At 41.0% G+C, this 25,724-nt stretch overlaps 2 protein-coding genes across 2 annotated transcripts; both read right to left on the bottom strand.

The window, feature by feature from the left end:
* Positions 1-3,576: 3,576 nt before the first annotated feature.
* cdk13 (cyclin-dependent kinase 13) lies at positions 3,577-14,182 on the bottom strand. Its single transcript, XM_055150904.1, has 14 exons — positions 12,181-14,182; positions 11,415-11,978; positions 11,039-11,197; positions 10,831-10,970; positions 10,558-10,728; positions 10,284-10,473; positions 10,154-10,210; positions 9,970-10,071; positions 9,248-9,325; positions 9,052-9,168; positions 8,444-8,575; positions 7,604-7,800; positions 6,601-7,077; positions 3,577-5,573 (listed from the first exon to the last, which is right to left on the bottom strand). Exons 1-14 carry the CDS (start codon positions 13,269-13,271, stop codon positions 4,963-4,965), a joined length of 4,086 nt encoding a protein of 1,361 aa, XP_055006879.1. The 5' UTR covers positions 13,272-14,182; the 3' UTR covers positions 3,577-4,962.
* A 670-nt stretch (positions 14,183-14,852) lies between these two features.
* ralaa (v-ral simian leukemia viral oncogene homolog Aa (ras related)) lies at positions 14,853-25,715 on the bottom strand. Its single transcript, XM_020930708.2, has 5 exons — positions 25,579-25,715; positions 23,157-23,368; positions 22,005-22,213; positions 21,253-21,427; positions 14,853-19,001 (listed from the first exon to the last, which is right to left on the bottom strand). Exons 2-5 carry the CDS (start codon positions 23,268-23,270, stop codon positions 18,879-18,881), a joined length of 621 nt encoding a protein of 206 aa, XP_020786367.1. The 5' UTR covers positions 23,271-23,368; positions 25,579-25,715; the 3' UTR covers positions 14,853-18,878.
* Between the last annotated feature and the right edge of the window lie 9 nt (positions 25,716-25,724).

Genomic DNA, 25,724 nt, shown 5'->3' on the forward strand with positions numbered 1-25,724 from the left:
CCTTTATGAATGATACATTCTATCTGAATGATTCTGAACATCCAGTCAGTTTTATCCTGACCGGTCCAGTGGTGTAAAGTGGTGACAGTGTGAATCCTGGAGACAGAGCTCTCTGAAACGATCTTCCTCTGAGGCTCTTGATGCATTGTCCAGTACTTAATATAAACTTGACTACACTAACTTTTAATCTAACTTGTAAAACAGCCATTCAAATGTACCTCGCCCCAGCACCCCCAGCTGCACCTCGAGGCCCTCGCACCGGTGTAAACACTGAGCTGTCACACTTATGCCTGACTCAAAAACAAATATTTAACTTCTGTAAATAAAACAGATTTGTTTATTTTAGATGTGTACTTAGACTACAAAACACATGACAGCTGTATTGAAAAAAAAAAAAAGTACCATACAAACAGTATATTAGGGCCCCAGTGGCCTCAGGGCCCAAAGCAGCTGTTTAGTCCATTTACAGGCTGGGACGGCCTTGCCTGAAGCAAAAGTAGCCCTCACCAAGCCTAGCAACAAGATCGTGGAGATGAATCCCTGAGCACTGCACTGTACTGCTCACTGCCCCTGAGGAACTGCCTCAGAGGCACTCAAGGAAAGATCAAATGCAGAGAACAAATTTCCCTATGGGGACAATAATGTGTATGCTAACCTTAACCGAGGCCTGACTATAAGAATTAACCAAATCTTGCATTTATTCAGTTATATGTGTTCTTATTATTCAAAAAAATAAATAAATAAAAAATTTAAAACCATCCATTGCAGGGTCGCCTCCCCACAAACCTGACCTGTACAAGGTTACGCCATGGTGGCATTTCCACATGAACACAAAGCGTGTAGTGGGATCTCCCTCCCTTCCATGCTCTAAGTCAAGGTCAGGAGAAGAGGCCCTGAATATTGCACTGAGGACACATTTCTCTATGGGAACAATAAAATGAACTTTAACCTTTCAAAATATATGCAATAACAAAAATAATTTTTTTGTCCCTGCATGTAAAATGTATCTGATGTCGTTATTAGAGCCATCCTCCTGCTGCTGACCTTGAATATAGTCAGTACAGCGCTGGAAGATTCCTGTTTTGCATGTTTTGTAGTTTGTGTTTTTGAGGTTCATTGAGTATTTACAACAACACACCCAGTGACAGAAACACAGTGAAAAAACTGCCATTATTACATCATCTTTTTCTCCTCCTCTGTCTGACATGTCAACATCTCTCCTGTTACAAAAACTACTGCAAATTTAAAACACATTTCAAAACCCTTCCAGTGACTTGTTTCATGTTGAGCCAGTTTTCCATCAAGAGCAGCACAAAGAAGCATTCAGTGAGACGTGTGCCGACTACCACGTCTGTAGAACTCCTCTCCAGTAGTGAGTTCAAAGTCAGAGTTAAGTACTTGAAGCCTGCGTAGACTTGGAAGTGCCGTCTCCTCCACATCTCTCTCCCCTGACGCTGACAGTCGGTGGCAGCAGTGCTCTTGTGCGTTTGTAGCTGTGTATCTCCTCCGGCGCATCTTCTCTGATAAAGAACTGGAGTCTAAGGAGACCTAACCTTCTCCAGATCTTTGAAAGCAGGGGGAGTTTTATATGAGACAAATACTGCTGATGTCTACCTCTTGAAAAGACTCTCTGTGGAGCTTACTGGGTAAAAGGCGTTGAAAAGGTGGAGTGACAAGGAAGCATATCTGTTGTCAAATTTGCTTTTTTGCTACTAAACTGTCTACATTGTTCTTGAATAGCGTGATCTACTGTACCCTGTCCTTTTTTAGCTATTTTAAATTTCCAACTTTCTGTTCAAAAACTCTGTGGCCACTGCGATTTCAAGTACTTGGTAACATCACGCAAGACTGCCCGATTAGAGCCAGATGTTTCAGATTACAAACACATTCCTAATCACTTCTTAATCATCAATCACACCATTCTTTATATCTCCAGACCCCTCCGCCCCTCATCTCTCCCAGGTACTGCCCACTTTAGCAGGTCTATTTGAAATGTAAGTAAGTTTTATTTATATAGCGCTTTTCACAGACATATGTCACAAAGTGCTTTATAGTTCATTATTCATTCACTCATTCATTCATACCCAGTGGTGGTAAGCTACTATTGTAGCCACAGCTGCTCTGGGGCAGACTGACAGAAGCATGGTTGCCAATCAATGCCATCAGTCCCTTCGACTACCACCAACACTCACACACACACCACTTTCATACTAGGGCAATGTGGGTGAAGTGTCTTGCTCAAGACATAACAACAGTTTTTGCAACTGGTGCCCCACTGTGGCACCTGATTTTCCCAGTGGTCTCCCATCCGAGTACTAACCAGGCCCGGCCTTGCTGAGCTTCTGTGACCTGATGGGATCAGTTTTTGACAAGCTGGTATGGTCTTTATTGGTACTTTAGGTGTTTAGTACCACGAGGGGTAGTCCTGGAAGGGAACAGGCGGCAGGGCACCATCTTGTGGGGGGCAACAATCAGTGTAGGATCGCCACTGAGTACCACTTTATGAGAGGTAGGCAAGGCAAGGAGGGTGGAGGCATCAGACCTGAAAGTGCCATCCAGTCATGTTTACAACTGTTTAGTATCAAAAACAGTCAATGAAACAGGATGTCTTTTTAAATCATCAAATTCCCTCAAAGATTTAATAAATTAACCCAATAAACAGATTTCTGAATTGCAAGTAACTCCATAAAATGAGAACTGATTATTCATAAGATTCATGAAATTCTTCAAGTTTCCATCTGATTCCATTAACCTTTGAATTCAAATATAACAAACCCTGATGGTGAAGTAAACCTGAATCCTGGCTCCGTTTATATGACTGTCTGAACAGAAGATGCAAAGGTGCATCGATTCTTCACTTTTCATTCCACGTTTAGACGAGCGTTTTCGGCAGGAATTCTGTGCATACCGTGATGCAGAAGTGTATGGAATTCGATTGGATATGCATGCCAGGTTTCTTCATACTGTATGTATGCGACATAAATGTGTACGCAACATGAGCAGATCTGACCAGAGTTTTGCGTCTTGGGCAGTGTAGACGAAAATGCTACGGCAGAGCATATTCAACTTTTCCACTCTGGAGGGTGGTTGCAGATTTTTGCATTTTCAAGCCCCCAAAACACCGTCACCATCTAAATGAAATTCACTTCCGATAAAATATTTTTTAGCTTTTATCCGCAAGTGTTCTTGTGTAAACAGGCCACTAGCCTTTCATTATGTGGCATCCGGGCAGTAGACGGGGACGGGATGAGACAAAGGGGTCTGTTGTCCCAGCCCCAGGGTTTTAGAGGCCCAGAATTGAACCCTCTTCCTGTTAACTTATGTAACAGTGGTGCCCATATAAGGCTTCTTGTTCCAGGCCCCCAAATTTCTATTGACAGGCCTGCGTGGGATAATTCTGCTGACTTATTACTGTCTTGTTTATAAAATGTGCTACACAAATAAAGTTGGATTGGATTTTACAGGTTGGCTTTATCAGCATGTCACAATGCTAAGTTTCTAACCCTTACATTCAAACAGACTAACGTATGCTGAACTGTACATGTATTAAATTAGTAGTTATTGAAGAGACACTACTACATTGTGGCATTTCTTTAATAAACATTTGCCAAAGGAATGGGGGGAGGGGACAAAATGATTTAGTACAAAAAAAGACAGTTTCCTTTTTGACCTGGACTTCTGGGGTTCTGCTCATGATTTTACACCTAGTGGCAAATAGAAAGTCAATACCGCCTTCTTCCATTATTATTGTTGTTCCATAATTCACGGTCGTCAGAGAAGTGCTAGGAGTTCTTTGTCCCTGCCCCGATTCGGACTTGGGCTCCACATGATCGCGGCTGTTAAAAGAGACTCTATATTCCTAAGTGTGCGGACAGAGCACAAATCCATTAGTTTGACATTTCAGAGCTAAAAATCTTACCCCTGCTTCAGTCAGTGGCATGAAACAATACTAGTCTTCCCCTGAATCCATTTTGGAACAGGGTAAGAGGGGATTCAAAATGTATCCGACCTGACATCTGTACACTCCAAAAAAGTTTAATTTAAAAGACAGCAGAATTAGAAAAAATATGAAAATGGTGCGAGCATGAAAAGCTCTTGGTGTTCTTCGGCTGTCTCTCTGAATGACAGGTTTAATTTAAAGGTGCACTGTGTAACTTTAATTGTGGGGGGTGTGCTGCATGCTTGTATCTATGGAGGTGATATTGCTTTGTCCGGAATGTTCCACCGTGACTTGGTCTGGTGGCATCGGCTGCTTTATACAAAAATTTGTATTAAGTAATAAATAATTTTATTTGATAAGGAATTCTATGGGACAACAGCTATCTGAATTTTAATCTGCTAGCCTTGTTAGCAATTTACTTCAGCCTTTTTTAGTTTTGTTTGTGAAAAACGTTCCGAGGAAAGAGCTTTGTGCATTTGTGGACACGCAAGGTGTATGTGCTTTTCTCTCTGGGCTTAACTAGAGTTTGATATTTCAGCTTGTGTCTCTTTGCGAAACTGTGACTAATCAACATGAAGTGTTTGTTTGAACGCTCCGATCACTGGTTCCAATCACTTTCAGTGAGAGCCATCCCAGATCTATTCGGAGCCAGGTTATTAATCTGTCTTTTTACATAAATACACAGTTTCCTTCTACTTTTCTTAATTCCTTTTTGCATGAATTCCTGTTTTTGAGTGCAGTTTGGGTTGGATACATGGTCAGATCAAATATGCTGAAAGTTTTGTGAGCTTTTGCTATGCCCCCATTTTAATCGCCTAATCGAATGGCAGGACATGTCTTTAGTCGACCAAGAATACAGCCCTAAATGCCAAACTGGAGAACAAACCAGGCAAAGTAGTAACATCTCCATGGAGACGAGTAAATAAGACTCTCCACCAGAAAGGCAACATAGTGCACCTTTAACTACATTTGAAACTATTAGCTCTTCAGGGAGTCCATTATCCGCCGTGGCTCGCAGTCCATCAGAAAGGCAGTCCCCGCCCCCTGATCGCCGCCGTGGAGTTCACATGTGGCACGTAGCCCAGTGGTAACGGCGCTTGTACGGGCGGAGGAGGGGGGCCGTCTTTGCGGGCCATGGCGTGGTTGTACAAGTGGATGGCGTTAGGGTTGGGTGCTCCCTCTACGGGCAAAGGGCTGTGGGTGTATTCAAAGCGGTGGTCCTTGTCTCCGGAGAACATCATGCCGGGTGCTGCTGTGGTAGAGCCAGCGCCGGGGGTAAAGTGGTCCGGGTGCGCTGAGGAGGAAGAGGAGGAGCTGGGGGGTTGGGCGGGGCCGCTGAAGACTTCTCTGAGGGCATGAGGAGGGAGACCGCCCCCTAGCATATGACCCATGTAGCTGTCGCTGAAGCCCGCGGGTGGGAAGGAGGGAGGAGGCGGTTGTGTGTAGTCTGTAGGTGTGGGGAGGGGTGTGGGCAGGGTGGTGTCTGCTCCTGAGGGGGGCAGAGGAGGGGCCAGGCCGGGTTTGGGCTCAGGGGGGGGCTGTCTGTAGTCCAGGTCCGCGTGAGGGGGCGGCTCCGGGGGCTCAGGGGGGCGCTGGTCTGGAGGTAGTATGGGCATGCTTCCAACTTCAGAAACTGGGGGAGAAAGGAGGAAAAATTCTATTATTTTTTAAACTGATAATGGAGCCATGGGTGTATGTTTCTGCAGTCACATTTAGGGTTGTATAAAAAGTATAGAAAATCAGATGCTTACTGATACTAAATGACATGGCAATACAAAAGAAATAATTATTTCTATTGGCTAAAGAGAGAGTGTTTTTTTTTTTTTAAACTTTCATCATGGTATCGGAATTGGTATGGAGTCTAGTCCTTGGAATCAATTTTGAAATTTTTGCATCATGGCAAGTGACAACACTGGTAACACTAAAAAAGTTTTAAGTTCAAAAGTTCACTATATAACTACAGGATGTCTTATGTTTTTGGTTTGCCTAATCCGTTTCCAAGGCATATGACATTTAACTTCTCTATTTCCACGGAGAGAAGTGGGTGACACCAAAAGGCCAAGTTAAAGGTCAGATCTGTGGAGAGGTGAGCCCACCCCAATAAGAAAACATGTTTTTTTCAAATGTATTTTTAAGCAATAAAAGAAATTTGTACATCGAATTAAAGACAATTAGATTAGTTTAGTGCCAGACAGTGGAACTTCCTGTCAAAGTAATAACATTTACATTTGTGTTGTCACAAAACTAACATTGCAAATTCAATTTTAATACTAAGGAATAGACTATATTCAAGACAGATTCTGATACCACAATGATAATTAAACCACTCAATAATAGAATGTAATTTTCAACATTAAATTGTACCATTTTCTTTTATATTACCATGTGGTCTTCTATCTTTGTAATCCCTCAGTCTATGGAGGTACCCTCAGGTTCCATAGTGGTGCATGGGTGTATACTAGTCTATGCGGGCTCATACTTGCTCTGATACAACTCAAGATCATTCCTCAGGAAAGGTTCATTTCTGATATTAGTTTTAGTATCTATTAGTATCTGATTTTGTCAACCATAATCTTCATAGACAAGCAGGTGGGAAATCCCACAACAGTTACACAAACGTTACACAGTACACCTTCAAAAAACAAAACCAATTATCCTACCTGGAGACACAGGGCTTGGTTCTGGGGGCTGCTGGACTTCAGGAGGAGCAGCTGTAACTGTAACTCCACCGTTGTTCTCCGCTCCGTCTGCTCCATCGCTGGGCTCCTGCCTCTGGGTCTGCTGGGCCTGGAGGAGCTGGGCCAAGAGCATGGTCATGGCGGTCTGCGTGGCGGCCACCTCTCCTTCCGGGATAGCGGGCGGTGCAGGCGTGGGAGGCGAGGGTGGCTTGGGCATAGGGGGCGTGCGAGGTACTCCTGTGGGCTGAGGGGCTTTCGCTGGGGCGGGTTGTGGAGGGGGTGGCTCGGCTGGTTCCGCGGGGGCCAGGGCTTTGGAGAGCTGCTGTAGGGTCTCCTGGTTCACCTTGGAGCCCATGGCCTGGACGAACTGCGCTGTGTTGGCAGTGCTCTTCTGCCCCAGGAAGTTGAGCAGCACCGCCAACTGCTCCTGGGTCAGCTGGGAGTTGGGGCCTTTCGGATCTGAACAGGGAGGAAAAACAGTCACAACCAACACTAAAAGGTCAAGGAACAGGTTTCACATGTGTGTGTATCGACACATTTGTTCATTTCTAAGTGTCACCCTTTGTGTTACTGCTTCCGTATAATGTTGCTTGTCTTTGTAAATTTCAAAGTCAAATATTAATAAAGCATTTTATCAGGAAATGCACTTGTAGCATGCTAGTTGTTGTTAGCATTACTGTGATGGCAATACTCTACTCTGATGCTAGGAATGTGGAAAACAAGCAATAGGTCTGAAGGACTGCAAACCATCTAACTAGCTGTTTTGTTTTTGTTTGTTTGTTTTGTTTTTACATTTTTAAAGAACAAAAATCAGGTACAAGCATTATCTTTAATTTTATGATTTCAAAGTTTAATCTTTTTTTTTTTTAAGTATTTAACCGAATCATTAAAAAAAGTATTTGATTAGACACTTGTACAGGGCACATTGGTTAATTAGTGGAATTAATAGTGCATATACAGACAGGTTGAGTGCAGTGAGACTGACCCAGCAGAGCAGAGGCGGCGGCGTTCTGAGCTTTGAGAGTCCCAGAGACGGGGAAGCCCTGGGGCGTGTTGCTGCGGCTGTCGTCCAGCCCCAGCTCTTTGCGCGGGGCTTTGGGGGCGGCCATCTCCTCAGGCATCTGCTTCTGACGCCGACGCTTCTTACTCCACAGCTCATGACAGTCCTGCCACAGAGGAAGACTGCGACACAAAGACAGGCAGGTGAGAACAATGCAATTGAACTAACTTAAGAGTGCACATGCTTACATGTCTTTCTAATGACTTGGTTTGGTGAGATAGTAACTGATAAATATTTAATCACAGTTTTGCAACAGTTGGGAGGGAGTTTACGGAAAAAAAGGAAGTAACAATAAGTTCTAAAATGGAATACTTCTACCTATGTCATCAACACAGACAATTCTATCTAAAATATAGAGCCAATTATGCACAGCAGTTCAAATGTTAATTAATAATAATTAATAATAAATTAGCCTAATCACATCTATGGTGCAATTTAGGCAAATATTGACCCTTTGCTTGGTAACAGTTATGGAATTACCTCTATGTATTTTGGTAAATATTAAATAAAATGTTAACTATGTTTTAGTTAAATGAGTAGCCTAACGTGTCGTAAGCACATTTATACATACTGTATCCTCACAGCATAATTGTCATTTTTTAAGGTTTTTAGTGAAAAAAAAATGTATCAATAAGATGATGTTTTTTTTGGGCTGTGAACATGTTTCGAATTGACTAAGACCCCAATGACACCTTAAGATGATCTGGAGAGTAGAATGAGACAGAAAAGTCAATTTAGCCAATGACTATATTCAAAGTCACGTACTCTGGTGGGGGCATCTTGTCTGGGTCCACGTCCTTCAGGAACTCACTGCCCAGTGCTTGTTCTGCTGTGCACCGTTTGCTGGGGTCCAGGTTCAACATGTGGTCGAACAGATCCAGAGCTGCAGGAGGAATACTGAAGAAGAAAGAAAATCATTTAAGTAACTGCAGGATGAACAATGTGGTACATGTACCTGTAGTAATCTGTAACAAAGTGAATCATCACCTATATAATATACACTGATGTCACTTTACCTGTTATTCATCCTGTTCATATGCTGCACTTTACATACAGACACTTACTGTACATAACAGTGCTGTCGCCTTATATATTTCATATTTCCTTCTACTTGCACAGTATTGTGTTAAATTGAAATTTAAGTCTATTTTCTAATAATTGTATCTTTGTTTTTGATTCTGGAAATATGTGTTGCAACACTGAAACTTGTCCAAATAAAGACGATCTTATCTTACAACTTGATACAGTCATTCATAGTTACGAAATCCTTTACAATATTTGCATGTCAGCTGTAAGTTTCATAAGAGGTTAACTAAGCATAAGAATGTATATATAGGTAATAAGCTAAGCTCTCGTGATCACGCTAAACTTACAAAGCAAATTCCTCCCGTAGCCGTCTCCTGTATTGTTTCTTTGGTTTCATGGTGTTGAAGAAGGGAAGCTTTATGACATCCGGCCAGACAGCAGGACACGGACTCCCGCAGATCCGACTGAAGGCAAAAAGGAGTCATTTAGAAATGTTCAAAAATAGACCAAAGAGTGTACTGATGTCAATTTTCTTCATCAAACCTTATTAGTTCCAACTGGGCCAGTTCTTGATTTGCTTGGAAAATTGGTCTCTTTGTGAAGAGCTCTCCAAGAATACACCTGGAAAAGAACAGGATTGGTTTAAAATTATAATCAAGAAAATACGGGCACAAACACAGACACACACACACACATGAAAACAGGGACCAATTAGTGATTTCCATTAATCTTCCGAGGTCAAAACTCAGGAAAGAGAATGTTCAGCCAAAATGATAATCAATTTAGGTTCATTTATCAACCAGCACAATGTTATAACAACGTTTGAGAATGAATTTTTGCTTTTGTTGAGCTCTGTGTGTCCATTAGCATATCAGAGAATAACAGCGCATTTATGTTGAGGAGCATTCAACTGTTTCAGGAACCAGTTCACAGAAAGGGGTGGGGGGGATGCAGGAGGAAACAGTTAAAGGCAAAATAATAAGTGTGAGCAGTATTTTAGTAGTCAGATATCAAAAGTTTATGCAAGCGCAGGGCCCAGCCATATTGGATGATCTAACTTGGAACAAGCTCGAGATTCTGAAATGTTAGCCCAGTTTCCAAGTAGGAATTCTGACATGGATAGGTGTTCCAGTGTGAAATGTACATGTTGGAACTCTGAAAATCTAACCTCTAAGGACAAAGTGGAAAACAGCATAAACCCAGAACTAAACCAGGATTAGACCAGGACAAAACTGCTGTACTGTGCCAATTAGAGTTAGTCTTACCCGCAGCTCCACACGTCAATAGCAGGCGTGTACCGTTCCTCACCCAGGAGCAGTTCTGGGGGACGGTACCATAGTGTAATCACTTTGTTGGTATATGGCCGACTGGAAGAAAAGTAAAATGATGAGAAAACGCAATTATTCAAATGAAATGAAATTCAGAGTCCATAGGACACAATATACTCACCTTTCCTCTGAGTTATACAGGCGAGCAAGCCCAAAGTCTGCCAGCTTTATTTGACCTCTGAAAGATAAACACAGACCTTTAAAAAAAAGCTGCCTAAAAGAACATTTAGGGACTAACTGTATGAACTGACTTGTTATTGAGCAAAATATTGGAACACTTGATGTCCCTGTGGAGAAAGTTTTTCTTGTGGCAGTAATCAAGGCCCTCCAGCAGCTGACGCATGAAAGACTTTATATGGCTCTCATTGAAATGGACCAGTCCTGACTCCAGCAGACCCATCAGGTCATGGTCCATGTATTCAAACACTAAATAAAAAGCACCTAAAGAAAATAATACACAGTTGTATGACTTTTTTTATGCTTAAATACTCTCAAATTCATGTGTTTTGACCAAAAGCTTAGTACCTTTATCATTTTTAAAGTCCAGCGCGTCCTCCTTATCTGTAACTATCTCCTTCATGTTTATGATACTCTTGTGGTTAAGTTGTCGCAGGATTTTGATCTCTCGGATTGCTGTGATCGGGAAGCCCTCCTTTTCATTGTCCAGTCTGACCTTCTTCAAAGCCACCATTTCAGCTGTTTGGAAAAAAGGAAAAATTACAAATCTAACAACATGAGCTGGGAACATTCAATGCTTTCAGGGACAAACATTGTATACTTGTACTACTGTAAACTAACCTGTGTCTTTGTCTTTAGCTTTGTACACCTGCCCGTATGTGCCCTCTCCTGTGATGCCAATGATCTCAAACTTGTCCACACAGCGTTTGCCCCAGTCAATCTCGATCTCTTTAATCTCACCATATCTTGGTCCACAAATTCTGTAAAGCAAAACAGGTTAGATACAAGCATTTATGGTAAATGCACAAGAAACAGCATGAACACATACTTGGGTCTTCTGCGGACAGCTTGAGCCTTCTTCTCATCCATCGGGCTGTGTGGAGACGAGGTGCCACTGGGAAGCTCAGGTGGCAGAGGCAGATCCGTCAAAAGCGGGCGGGCCTTTCTCTCTGATTTCTTCTTCCCTGAGAGTAAGTTGTCCTTCAAGCTTAAAAAAGAAAATCATACACTTCAGCTCAATATCATTCTAAAGCTATTCAGGAAAGGTTCATTTCTGTCCTGTGGTGTGACATTTTTAGTATCAATACTTGCTCAAAGTTTCAATACAAATTTTAGAATTGATTAGCATCTTCCAATATCTTTGATTATGCTAATTCAATACAAGTTAACAGCACAAATCACATACGAAGAGCCTTGTACTTTACCTTTCTCCTTTCTCCGAGTTCTCAGCCATGGGGGGCATTGGCAACGACAGCAAACTAGATCCGAGTGAAGAAGCATTTTTGTCCTTTTCCTTGAGTGGTGCAATTGCTGGTGCTTTCCTCTTATCTCTCTGTAGTGAATCATCTTTTCCCTTCCCGTCTCTGTCCTTCGTAGGGTGATCGCTGCTTCTTTTGACCGAGCGTTCCGGAGGTGAGGGTGGAGCGCTCAGTGGGGGTGTCCGGGGCCCTTTCTCTGGAGGAGGCGAGGGGGGCCGTCCTTTCCGTGAGGTGTGGTTGGTCTTGGGGCTGGGCTGGTGAGAGGCTGAGGAGCCCTTGGTCGGGGTAGATGTGTTGCTGGAGTTCTTAGCTTTGGCTGCTGCTTCCGCTGCTTTAGCTTTCTTCTGTTTACTCAGTTCAGCGGCCAGACTGGATTTGAAGGTGAGCGTGCTCGGGGACAGGCTGGTTGGGCGGCTACGGGAACGAGAGTGTCGGTCACGGTGGCGACTGCGTGAGCGAGAGTGTCGGGAGGAGGTGTAGGGACTTCTGCTGCGAGAGCGGGCAGAGCGCCTGCAGAGAGCACAGTAAAAGGATTTAGGGCAAATGTAGTCACGTTTACAGCTATCAGGAAACAGAACTAAGCATGACACTTTGGCATGTCATTTACATAGAGACTGTAACTATTAGCATGGTTATGTCTATAATTACCTATCCATTTTGTCAAACTTTTAAACCATAGCAAGTAATAGATGTACCATAGATAAAGTCTTACCTGACATCTGGACTGGGGCTTAAAGACTTCTTGTATGGACTTCTGGACCTCTTGCGGCTTGCATAAGGGCTGGACCCAAACTCTCCTTGTTCATAGCTTGGAGACCTGCGCCAGTTGGCTGGACTGGCTGGCGATCGTTTCCGTTTGTTGCTAGAGTAAGAACTGGGAGACTTTGACACGCCATATGATCCATAAGTATCTGCATCTCGATTGTAATACGTGGTTATGGGAGATAGTTTTTTGCTGCTATAAGGTGGACTTCTTCTAGAAACCAGCTGGTTATAAGCAGGGGATTGGTAGCTGTAGGATGTCCCATAGGGACTGTCTGTTTTTAATCCAGGACTCCTCCTGTACGCCCTGAGCTCTTCTCTGTCTTCTCTGTAGGCCAAAGGAGCGTCTCGATAAGCAGATGGGGGCTCTTTTTCAGCTCTCGTTTTGCTCCTGTGCCCTTTAGAATCTCTTTTATCTGCAGATTGTGAAGAAGATGTCCTCTTACCGTTTCGGTCACTGCTTCTGGCAGTGTCTCTGTGGTTTTTAGAGCCACTTAGGCTGCCTCCACTCCTGACTTTAGAGTCCTTCTCACGGCTCCGGCGCTCCTTCCTCCTGCTCAGCTCTCTGTCCTGTTTGCTCCTTTCTGATGGCCCTTTAGTTTGTTCCTTACTGAGAGCAACTGCCTCACGACTTCTAGACAAACTTTTGTCTGGGGATGCTGGTCCATTATATTCACCAAGGTCAACATCACTGAGTGGGTCCCCTGGCAGGCTGTCAGCCAGCGGGTCAAGTTTAGGCGAAGGGCTCCCAGAAAAGCGCTCCGACTGCGAACTCACGTCATCGTACTCCACTAGTGTCTGCAACTCCGTGTCCTTCTCAAACACGTCCCTGCGCTCGTGGTTGTGCTCCCCCGTCAGCCCCCCGCGCCACACGGTTCTGTCCCGGCCCTGTCTGCGCCTCTTCTTCTTGGATGTCGATGGGCGCCTCTTGTCACGGCGCTTGTCTCTCTGGCCGCTGCTGCGCCTGTCCTGTCGGTTAGCATTCCTCTGTCCAGAGGGGCTGCGCGCCCGGGCCTCCCGGAGCACTTCTGTGTTAGGCATTGGCTCCTCACACTGATAAAGACCGCGCTCTTTACTAGTGCTAATGTATGTAATATATGTGCCTTCTTAGGTGGGTCACTTGTTCCATGGAACAAAACATTCGCCTAGCTGGAAAGGCTAAGTAGCTTACAGCGTAGCAAACTGACAAATGGTAAGCCAGCTAGCTAGCCATCAGCCGAGCCCAATGTTAGCATTACAAAGCCAACAGTGTGAATATCACTGAGCACAGATGACTGTTTAGTACTCAGGTGCCAGTAGAAAATACAACATGACACACACTGTGTTCGTCATTGTAATCGGTCAATCAAAATAAGCCCTAAAGCGCCTGCAAAACGAGTTAGCCGATGCTAGTGTGCTTAGCCCGCTTAGCGTTAGCTAACATGATCCGGCTAGTCAGTCGCATTTCCCTTCATGGTCACAGCTCCCACCTGCAGCCGCATCACTGTCCAAATCCGTGTGTCCTGGAATGTCGCAGCTCGTCTCCACGCATATATCCATTCAAAAGATGGCGTTACATTCAAAGAAACAAACCACGGCTCTTGTCAAACTTCTTCTCTCCTTCCATCACTGTGCACTGTGCAACAAGGAAGTGCACACACGCGTTAGCCGGATAGCCTCGGCTAGGTTAGCTTCATGCACTTGAGCCGCTCTTTCTCTGAGCACACAGCCCCTCGGTGCGAATGGAACCAAAACAATGAGCCGATAGTCCGCTGCGTTCACGACTCCTGCTCAGACGCTCTGTGCGCCGGGGACTTCAGTAACACACACAGCACATCCTGCGGGACAAAACCACCCAACAGCTCCCGGATCAATGCAATAATAAAAGCACTTTGCTGGTCTGGAGGCTAACGGTACCGCAAGTCCGGGCCCAGACAGCTTTCAAACTGTAGGCCCGTGCGTCGGCGTCAGCCAATGACGCCCGCCAGCGTAATCCCGACCAGCGCGTACGTCACTCACGAGGGGAACCCCTGCCCGCACTAAAGACTTCTAGTACCATGGATCTATTAAAGGAACGAGTACATGCAGGAATAAATACAGCTTTAGATTTCACCTGGTGTATTTTATAAGAACGTGCAGAGGGGAGTAACCAAAAATTGTACTCACAAAGTATTTGGGAAAACTACTTCTACTATTATCACTCAAGAGTAACTGTTGGGACATATCAGATTTAGAGTTTGAAATGAATGAAATTGGAAGGGCAAAACATCAAATACTGAACTAAATCTGATATTTCCAAAGGACAGATACAGGAGCTATGCAATAAACATTCAAATAATTTCATATTAATTTGTCCACATGAAGCTTTTGTCACTTGTAGACTGGGAAAGTGGGAAGAGTAACCAAAACTTGTATAAAGTATGTTGCTAGACAAATACTCTGAAAAGTACAATTTCTTAAAACAAAAACATGGATAATAATAAAACACACACAATTATTATTAGTAATATCCACTTTATTTGCCATTTCCAAATAAGTCACAAAATGAATTGAAATGTAAGCATTGCTCCTTGCATTCACCAAAATAGGCTACATTAGTGGTTATGTCTGAAATAAAGTAAATAAGTAAACATGACGAAAACATACACTCTGCCATACGATCAGGGCAATTTTATTCCAACTGGTATAATCATATTACTATAAAAGGCAAGTTTACTGAATACCCAGAAGGAGAGAGCGCTCAAAGCTTTCACACATTTAGTTAAATATTACCCATCCCACAGAAAACATTTGGGCCTTTATAATATAGGCTATCATACACAAATCCAAAAGGTAAACAATGCATGACATAAGATATTAAATTCAACAAAAGCAAAAATAATAATTAATGTCAACTTGAATCGTCATAGCTCCCCAGTTGAAACAATGTAGACGCTATATGCTTTTGTCTGCGCCTTTTGCTTACTCTAGTCTTGAGGTGTTTTTCAGTCATGTCTTGGTTAAAGGTCCTATATTACACAAAATTGTCTCTATTGATCTTTAAGTCATGTTATAATGTTGTTGCCTCATCATTCATTCAAACTCGCACATTTTTGAGTAATCCTGCATTATTGCACTGTCTACACCTCCAAATGCTCTGTTCCACCTTGTGATGTCATGTAGTGGTAGTTTTCAAGTTAACAGCTACCTTTTTTACCTTTAGTTCAGTAGAGAGTGGCAATTGCAGGGCTGCAGTTATCTATATGATTCTAGTGAAGGTGTATGGAGTTTAAAAACACAGTGGACCACTTCCTGTATTACCACATGACATCACAAGGTGGAGTAGTGTTTTCAGTTTGAGAACTCAACATAACTATGCAGGGTTTGTCTCTTAAGCATGTGTGAATGAAACAAAACTCATCTCTGCGCATGATTTTGATGCGGACACAACGTTATAACATGCTAATACATCAGAAAATAGTGTAATATGGGTCCTTTAACTGCAAGGTAGCCCTTTACACAGATTTATCTTAACAACATTTTAACCCTTCTAAAAATCAATGACATTTTTGAATATTTCGCTCAAAACATGCCTCTTATCTCAACTTCCATTCTTACACACACTGTGCTTTTCAATAAACAAGTAAAACGTGATTTGCAATAGTAAAGTCTATTTATGTTACAAAGTTAAAAACACAAAAGCTGATTATAATTTACAGGCGAGAGCATTTAAGCAAATCCAGAGCTTCAAAAGTAATTCATTGTGACTGTAGTTTGCTGCAGGTAGTGTTTAGATACATTCTGTCAATTTCCTCATTTTGCATAGACTTTAGATTAGGATCATTTGTTTCTTCATAACATCTCCCACGCTAAATTGTTAGTTTGGAAATGTAGGAAAAATTAGGTTAGAAGTTGGATGAGCATCAGTCTTGTATCATATGAATAATTACACATTAAGATAATTTAAAAAGAGAAATTGTGGTTGGAAGAAAGCAAAAATCACAGTGCGGTTTGGTCAGTGTAACCAAATTAAACCTGTTAAAATGACTGAATGTTTCTCCAATTTCTTAAGACTGTGACAGACACTCTTTATCCACAAGAGAATTTAGTAGCTGTTACCACGCTATTCTCATCCAAGGAGACAAGTATACATGTTTATTTTTTTTTACCACAAACTAGCTCACATCATTAAAACTATACAGCCAAGCAGAAGGGGAGAAGTGATCACATTCACAATGGACAGAGAGGCAACAGTGATGCACTGTACATGAATGACTGCAGCTACATGCACACTCAAAATCTCAGTATTAATCAAATTTTTGACAGAATGTATATTGTGCAAAATTTACTTTGAGCTTTTAACCACGTTAGAAAATTGTTCCCTCATTAAAAATATACCTGGAGTTGTATTTCACGTCATGTATTTCACTAATCCTCTATAAAAAATCCTTTGCCTCTAAGCCTCCCCAAACTGTTTTAAATTTCCTGTGGGACTGTGATGTCATAGATAAAAACCGCACAGGGCTTCTAAGTCTATAAATCATCGGCAAACTCATTTTAAGCATTTCAGAGGTCAAATTGCATTCATTACTGCTGCACACTTACATCATCATGTCTGAACAGGTTGCTCATTATATAGTTTCATTGTTTTTCCTGTGGTAATTCCCTCTCTTGCCAGCAGAGGGCAAGATCAGATCACAGTACTAGTATACTGAGCACCGAGGCTGTAAAATGATGCCTGGTTTTTAATTAAGTATGTTAAAGGCAAACAACAATACAAATAATTCATCATACTTGTTTTTTAAAATGCCATGTTAACAGTAAAATCATCTCATTTCTCTCTGATCATGGTCCCTCAGATTACTCACATCAGATTTAGCAGTTAACATGTCATTTAAATAATCCTTAAAGTCTGGATAGATAATATTCAGATTTTGGTGTGCATGTGACCACAGCCAGTGACTAGAGCCCTCTTTACCATGAAAAGTCTTAGCTTAACTTTCCTCCAATCCCTCTCCATATTTACACATAGTTTACATAAAACACACGAGCCTCGGCACGGAGCTTTTCCTGGTGCCGTTTACCTTCTTATCATTCACCTAGAGTTTGACGGGCACTTGTATGTGCTAGCGAGCATGTTTCTTTGGTGACTGAGACTGAGACATTTTTGGACACTTTCAAAACATTTTCCAGTCATTTCTGTCTTCATATTGACTAATCGCTGGGGCTTTAAAGTGCAGTTGACAGATTCATATACTTTTCTAATCATTACTTGGTTTGGTGGGCTAGTACCCGAGGTAACTTTTCATTTCATTTTCATAATAGTTTCACATCAGTTAACTGGCAGTTTGAGAAGTAAAGTAGAAAACAAAAAATTGGAAAGTACGGGAACAGTTCTAAGTTCTAAATTCCATTCAAAATCCATAGACAATTTATGCACGAGCAACGCATCTTTCTGACAGTTTAAACATTAGACTTGACAAATAAAACCTCTTTTATTTTGTTAAATCAATCATCACCATTTGTTAATATTATGGTTGCTAGGTACATTTGCGTATGTCATATCTGCAAACTTCACCAAAATGACAAAAACTAACAAAGACAAAACAAGATTTTTAGTAAAACCTTAAATATAATGATGTTAACTATGTTTTAGAGAAATTAGTAGTCCAACCTGTCATATGCACTTTAATTGTAACAATGGACGCAATGCATTTAGTATGACAAACACATATTAATGACATAAATATAAGCCTGTTCTTAGAAAGCGTTTCAGGATGTAGTGTTTGGGTTAAAATACAGAGCACCAGGGATTCCTATAGAAAAAAGGCAATAAAAATCACAGAGGTAATTTGAACTGACCAAAACTGTCTAGTCTAAAAAAAAACAAACAAAAAAAACAATTATGATTAAACATTTTTATGAAGTAGAGCAGTCAGATTCATAGTGTTGATGTAGTTTGTGTAGTGTAGATTGAGGGGCAAAAAAAAAAAAAAGCAAAAAAATTAAATAAATTAAAGATACAAGAATATAGAGAACAAAAATGAACAAACTGGAATGGCATCAAAATTCAGCTCTGGCTTCGTTTTAACAATAGCCCATTTGTGTGAAGAAGAAAAAAAAAAAGAAAAAAGAAAAAACGCTATACAAATTGAGCAGTGCAATGTACATGTCCCGGGGTGGCACTTGATGTATTTTGGCTGTAATAAAGATGGCTATTCGGATAAGCAATAAGACTTTTTTTTTTTTTTTTACAAGGGGCTTTCCACAACTGAATTTTAGTTTCATATTCCCCTTTGAATCTGTGTTTGTTGTATCTTTTTTTTCCAATTTGCACTGCACAGTTATCTGAATATACTTACTATACACATTGAACTTTACAATAAAATGTTGTCGTAACATTTCAAGGCTGTCAAGAAGATTAAGTCTAAATTAAAAACACCATCCACTTATCACTGTACTGTGGTTAAAAGAGATAAGAGAGAAAAGAGAATTTTGGAGTGTTAGCACATAAAAAGTTAGAGCTATAAACGATGTATGCGGTGCCGTGTTACTACTACCTGTTGCGCAATCAGGGCTCCCGTGGATTAGGGGCTGAACGCTATGGTCAGGTACGGGCACGAAATAAATGCAAAAGTCTGAGAAATGTATATATGTACACACAGGCGGTGCACCTGCTTTCGTTTACCACTATAAAATGCAGCATCTCTCTCGGATTCTCTTGGCCAAGCTTTTACTCTTCTTCTTCCCGTTCTTTTCTTTGCTGTCCTCCATTTTCCGTGCGCGGATCTCCCTCATGAGGTCGAAGAACACCTGCCGCAAACAAGATTCAAATTAAAGAAGACATATTGTGCTTTTGTCTGCTATAATCTATCAACACCCGTGGATCTGGACATTTTACACTGCAATATTCATCTAAACCGAGTAAATAAAAGAAACAACTCTGCTGCTGTCCGTGCCCAGTGGGAGCAAAGTTGCGTTTGAAGTTGTTGGCCCTTCCTATGGACAGCTGCAGATCACACTAGCGAGCTGCAGATTTTTTTCATCTGGACCGAAACCATTACACAACGCTGCCAAATCCTACGCATATCACCGATTAAGAAAGTAAAATTGGAGAACGAGAGAAGTACAGAGCAGTGGAAGTATGGGCACTGATTGTCAAAATGGTGTCTTGTAGGGATGTAACGATATCAAAATTTCACGGTACGATATTATCACAATATGCATCTCACGGTACGATGTTTTGAAGAGGCTAATATAATTGTAGATGGGACACTTTTTGCTTTTAAAATACCTTGACAAGATTTTGGTGTGAATTATTTCCGTCATAATCCCGAGAATTTAAGTAAAAAACATCTCTCTTCATGTTCTTTGCAGTGAAAAGAATCATGGGATATGTAGTTCCCAATGTTTACAAGCTGTTGCTACAATAAAAACACGAATTTAAGCAAAGGAACTTGTAATTCGATATATTGTGCCAGCCCACGATATTATTGTGAGACTTCTAACAAAACGATATCACAATATTTCAGTTATTGTTACACCCCTAGTGTCTTGAAAATAAACAATTTAAGACTGCTCAAATCACCAATCAAAAATCACAAATCACTCCAAATACAACTTCGGGTGTGTAAATGGTGATGGGAAACATTTATAACATGGTTAAAAGTCTGAGAAGTCGATGCATAATAGGTGTGCTTTAAGAGGCCTCTACCTGATTTTCATGTGTTCTTGTCAAGATAAATCACGTTCTTTTGGTAAAAGCGAAAGTGAAAAGCGAAATCAGAAAATTATGTCAGCTGTAAAATATAATCTATTAATTTTACATAGCATTTTCTCTGGTAATAAGCAATATGGAAACTTCTGGCAGGGTCACATTTTCCAATCAGAACATAGTTAGTAAGAGAATCAAGGGAAATCAAGTTCCTGATACTATCTGAGACACTTGATTCTCTGGCCGCGTGTCATTTTTCTTTCCTCGCTTCCTTCTCCTTGATTCCTCTCCTGGATCCTGCCGGACATGGGTGAGGCCCACAGAGGAGACACAGGGAGGAGCAGAGGAGAGAGGCAGGAGGAGACACCAGCTGAGGGTGAATGGGACAGCCTTTCCTCTGACCAAATGCAGACTATACTAAGAATTATTTTATCTTATTATTTCAGGACTTGTAAAGCAAAGTCAGACCAACGTCTTTATTTTCAGATAAACTTTTTTTTTTCTACTTTTATTAGCTTTAATGTCAAATTCAGGATGTATACGTTACATGTCGAACATCTTTTGCTGCTGCAACAATACAAAGTCCTCGCTCAGACAAATACAGTCTGATTATTTTATCCAATGGCTGCCTCCTGAACACAAGCTCATATTTCCTTCGTGGTTTCCTTCCTTTGCCTCCTCTGAACTTTGGAGCACTTTTAATATGGTGCATTCGATTGACAGCTGAAAAATGGTGGGTCGAGGAGAGGAATCAAGGAAAAGGAAGCAGAGAAAGAAAGAGAATTGTGATGTAGTCTCTGTCATGGTGCATTTTCAAGAGTGACAAATAAGGTTTAGGTAGGTGGAGATTGGAGAACTAAATGCAAACAACCACTGGAGACAATCCCAGGCAGTCTGTGTCATGGTGCAGTATCACAATGGAAGAAAAGACTAAGTGGGCGGGGATAGCAGTTTCAATTAAAACGTTCAAATGTTTCTGACTCAGGCCAGGCCTTTCAGTGAAATATTGGAAAAAACAAAATAGTTTCATAGTATCTCTACAGCTTTGTCAGTTTTAACTATAACAGAAATGTGCAAGCATTGAACCTTATGTTTATTTGTTAGGGATTGGCTCCACAACCATGCAAAATTAATCTCATGTCTTAAAATCCTTTCAACTGACAACAATCACATCTTAAGAGCTGAATAGATTTTTGTTTAGTCGCTAGGCCGAGTAATTACAGAGACAGTTAAACTGAAAATTCCTGTCCACCTTAATTGTAAACATAGCACTTCTACAACAATATTTTGATGTCATGTTAACCCAACCCATTTGTAAATCTGTTGTGCTATCCTGATAGAAGGACTGACCTTGTCCACATTGGCGCGGGTCTTGGCGGAGGTCTCCACGTAGCACACGCCCCACTGCTCGGCGCGCGCTTTGGCTTCATCTGCGCTCACCTGCCGCCGGTCGTCCAAATCCGATTTGTTACCCACCAGGAGAAAGGGCACGTTTTCATCCTCTTTCACCCGCAGAATCTGCTCTCTGACAAAATCAAACTGGAAAAACAACATTAGTATTCTCTTCAAACAAAATTACATCTTAAAAACAGTTGAGAGTAATTTACAGCATTAATCAACATTTAAATTAGTGGTTAATTTAAGTTTATTATGAATCAATTTGAACATTGGACCAAGAACAAGTAATGTGCCCAAATGTATCAGAACAGATATTGTATAAGCAACTTGAGGTCAAAATAGGTTGACTGTGTACTGTCTGCATGTTATTATACATGTTTTTAACTGTCTGATAATCTGGAACTGTACAGTTAGCATGCTAGTTGTTGTTAGCACTATTGTGAAAGCAAAACTCCACTCTGGTCTCTCAGAGTTGTGAAAAGTGCTTCTAAACTCCTCATGGTGAATAATCAGGATGTTCTGAATTCATAAGGTAATTGAGGAATAACAATGGACCACTTCAAACTGTTCTGTTCTAGTTCTGTTTTTCATGTTTTTAGGATCATAAAAACTAAGTACCTTTAATCAGTTAGCTGGCATAGCACACAAACAAAAAGTACAAGTACATACAATATCATGTAAACTGAAGCCCAACAATACTGAACCTGAAGTCTACTGTGGCTGCAAAGGACTCCAGCTCAGTGATGGAAAACACACAGAGGAAGCCCTCGCCGCTGCGGAAGTAGTTGTCCCGAATGGCCGCATAGTCCTCTTGTCCAGCCGTGTCCAGGATGTCGATCTGCACCTCCTCTCCGTCCAACACCACCTTCTTCCTGTAACTGTCTGCTTTGGTTGGCTCGTAGTCCTCCACAAACTATAAGAGAAAACATTTTATTTTATAAGAATTTAAGTGCATATGTCAGGTTGTCACGTCTTATACCTGCAAGTATTACTTAGTTTGATGGGATAATACCGTGGTAAATATTTATCAAGTGTCAGTTTGAGGAAAAAGGTGAGAAGAAAACTACAAAAATACAGGAAGTAGAGGTTCTAAAACAGAATACCTCTACCTACAACTACCAGTCAAAAGTTTGGACACACATTTTTTTGTGTTTACTGGTTTCTACTTTACACTCACATATGGAAGACATAAAATATATGAAGCAAGATATATGGAATATAGCTAAGGGAAAAAAAAATAACTTGACTTTGCTTAATATTTTGCATTCATATCCTCAAAGTGACCACCCACGCTTTGTTGATCTTCATAATGAATACACTTGAAATGGCTTTCACTGCAGAGGTGTGTCTTGTCTGAGTCAACGGCAGTGATGAAAGCAAAAGGTGGCAATTTTTAAAATCAAGGCAAGATATTCACTAAAATCTAAAATATATTATGTTTACTGTGTTTTCATGAAATGAGTATTTGAACCTGTCATATTCACTCTTATATTATGCTAAATTGACTCTTTAAGCCATGTTATAATGTTGTTACCTAATGAAAAACATACCTGGAGTTGTGTTTTGTTTCATTCACATATGTTGAGTAACCCCTATCATTAGTCTGTCTGCATCTCTAAAGCTCAAAATGCTCTTCTCCACTCTGTTCCAAGGTGGAACAGAGTGTTTTCTGTTTGAGAAATGAAGCCTAAACATGCAGGATTTGTGGGATAAACATGTGTGAATGAAACAAAACACACTCCAGGTATGTTTGTGATGAGGTAACAATATTATAACAATGATCAAAAAATTGTTAATATGGGCACTTTAAAGGTAAAGCAATATGACATAGTATGAAACATGAAACACAAGCTCACCTCGTCATACATGAACTGCAGGGTGAGGGCCGATTTGCCCACGCCTCCACTGCCCACCATGATCACTTTGTGCAGGGCCAGAGAGTTCTGGCCTTTAGGCTTAGCAGCAGCCATAGCTCTGTGTACCAGGAGATTGGAGTGCGGAGGGGTCAAAGTTCAAGGTGACGATTATGAAATGGAGGCTGCAGTAATCAATCCCAGGATCCAAGCAGCTGCAAGTACAGGAAGGAAAATCAAAGTTTGTTTCGTCATCACTTCTGAGGCGCTGGAATCTGTTTCAGTGGTTTGGCCTGTCTTCAAACTGGAGAAATTATTACTGCAACACTATTACAGCATATGCTCTTTTGTGGGCCTGTCACAATAATTACAATATTAACTTATTGTTCAATATAGGACAGATGGAGTTATATTTTGCAATACAACATTTGAGATGTTGAAGGTTGAATAAATTACAAAGTATGACTCATTATAGATACAAACTAACTGCTAAAAGTGTTGCTATTTAGTTATTGTAGCTTTTTTTTTTTTTTAAATATTGAACATTTAGAATTGTTTTTCTGCTTTAGGATTTGGTTATTGGATATTATCGTTTATCTTCTATATTTACTTAAGCAGTGTATTGCACTTCCAAAATGGTTATCGTGACAGGCCTACTCTTTTGCAGTAGAAATGTGTCTGATAAAATAATAACAGGCTAGTGGTAATAATAACAAAAAAATGAGAATTTAAATCTCAAGGCCAAGGACAGTTGATTTAGAGTTTGTATCTGCAGACAGAAAGTATAACATAGATTCAAATTCACATAGTGGCACAAGTTCAACATTCTTTCACCTGCTTAAATAAGATTTATGGTGGAACCTTCATCTCTTGTAGTTAATAAACCTTGTAAAGTAATGTAGCCTTATTTTAAATCATAACTTCAAAAGCAAATGCACTATGACACGTGCCCACACAGCCAACACTAGCCCAAACACCAGTCTGTAAATGTGTGGGAATACCATGATGTGGAGTGAATGCTGAGCTCTCATCAGAAAGACCTTTGGTAAGCAGTGATAAGGGTGGGAATCAAGCCAGGAGGTCATTACACAAATGAACTAAACACTCAGCTCAGGCAAGACTCTGTTAGATTTAGTAGTGTCCTGAAGGCGCTGTCATTCACCTATCTGAGCTGCTTCTGTTAGTGAGGAAATAAACAGCCCTGAGCTGCATTTTAAATGCACCCATTAGCCCCGGAAAGCACTTGCATTAAGCACACCACACTACATGTAGTATGTCATGCTTTTGGTTTCTTAAAAGAGTCTATATTATGCCATTTTCTGATCTATGTTATAATGTTGTTTCCTCTTCAAAACTATACCTGGAGTTGTGGTGTTTTGCTTCATTCACACATGTTAAACACATAAGCCCCTGCATATTCAAGCTGAGTTCATCTCTCAGACAGAAACACTCTCTACATTGAGATGTCATGTGGTAACACAGGAAGTCCTGAGTGTTTTTAAACTCCATCTACCTTCACTACAATCATTTGGATAATTTCAGCCTTGGAATTTACAATCTCTGTGAAACAAAAAGGTAAAAGGTAGCTGAAAACTACTGTCTTGTGACATCACAAGGTGGAGCAGAGCATTTTGAGCTTTGGAGAAGTAGACAGACTAATAATAAAGGGTCCCTCAAACATGTATGAAGAAAGCAAAACACAATTCCAAGTATATTTTTTTTATTTTAATGAGGCAGCAACATTATAACATGAGTAAAAGCTCACAAGAGTAAATTTTGTGGAAGGCAGGAGCTTTAAGGTTATGTTAGGAACAATTTTCTTAGAAGATCTCCCTACCTTGTGCAAATAAGCGTTTTCATCGCTGTGGTTAATTGCATTAGTATCATTACAGCCATTAAACCAGTTATTAATCCGTAGCTTATGAAATTGGCCACTAGTTTGACAGCAAAGCCATGACTAATGCTGTGTTGCACATTTCAGATGAGTGAAGTCATTTAATCAGACCTCACAGCTGTCAGACTAGACGTGATCACACCTAAAGTAACCTTCTTATAAGTGTTGGAGTGTGTTTAAGTTTACGGATGTCTCTCAGCCACTGCCTACCTGCTGTTTAAACAACTAGCAGGTGGAATAATAGTGAGCGGGTGGCTAAAAGGCTAACCTGCTCGCACTGGTAGCATCTTAGTCCACGATTAACAAGATTTAACAGCAAATACTCGTGTACACTAATAGCGATGATAACACAACACATATGCACAGATGCGTGAGTGTTCTGATCTCATTTAAGCTAACCGGTGGCGAAAATGGCTAGCGAGTCCTAACAAGCAGCTAATCATCACAACTAAATGGTGCAACATAAAATGGCAAAACGGGATTTAAACATGTCCGGTCGGTGAATGTGAACTTTTAAAGCACACTACGTACCTTTGATAATACCCCGTGTGGCTTGGCAGCGTTTAGGCGAAGGCGTTTAGCAGCTGAAATGAAAAAGACCTCACGTTAGCTCCGCCGCTGCCTGTTAGCTCATGTTAGCTCGCTGATGCTAACTCCGGAGACAGTGGCGCTGGGAG

Source organism: Boleophthalmus pectinirostris, unplaced genomic scaffold, assembly GCF_026225935.1.
Source record: "Boleophthalmus pectinirostris isolate CB_2022bp ecotype Guang Dong unplaced genomic scaffold, ASM2622593v1 HiC_scaffold_15, whole genome shotgun sequence".
NCBI classification, from domain to species: Eukaryota; Metazoa; Chordata; class Actinopteri; order Gobiiformes; family Gobiidae; genus Boleophthalmus; species Boleophthalmus pectinirostris.

Excerpts from the sequence above, each read along its gene's own strand:
- ralaa (XM_020930708.2), bottom strand. The coding sequence starts at position 23,270 with ATGGCTGCTGCTAAGCCTAAAGGCCAGAACTCTCTGGCCCTGCACAAA. Across the intron at positions 21,428-22,004 it reads GCAGCCACAGTAGACTTCAG|AGAGCAGATTCTGCGGGTGA; the intron begins GTTCAGTATTGT and ends TGATTTTGTCAG. Across the intron at positions 19,002-21,252 it reads CCCGCGCCAATGTGGACAAG|GTGTTCTTCGACCTCATGAG; the intron begins GTCAGTCCTTCT and ends TGTTTGCGGCAG.
- cdk13 (XM_055150904.1), bottom strand. The coding sequence starts at position 13,271 with ATGCCTAACACAGAAGTGCTCCGGGAGGCCCGGGCGCGCAGCCCCTCT. Across the intron at positions 11,979-12,180 it reads AGCCCCAGTCCAGATGTCAG|GCGCTCTGCCCGCTCTCGCA; the intron begins GTAAGACTTTAT and ends TGCTCTCTGCAG. Across the intron at positions 10,211-10,283 it reads AATATTTTGCTCAATAACAA|AGGTCAAATAAAGCTGGCAG; the intron begins GTCAGTTCATAC and ends TTTATCTTTCAG.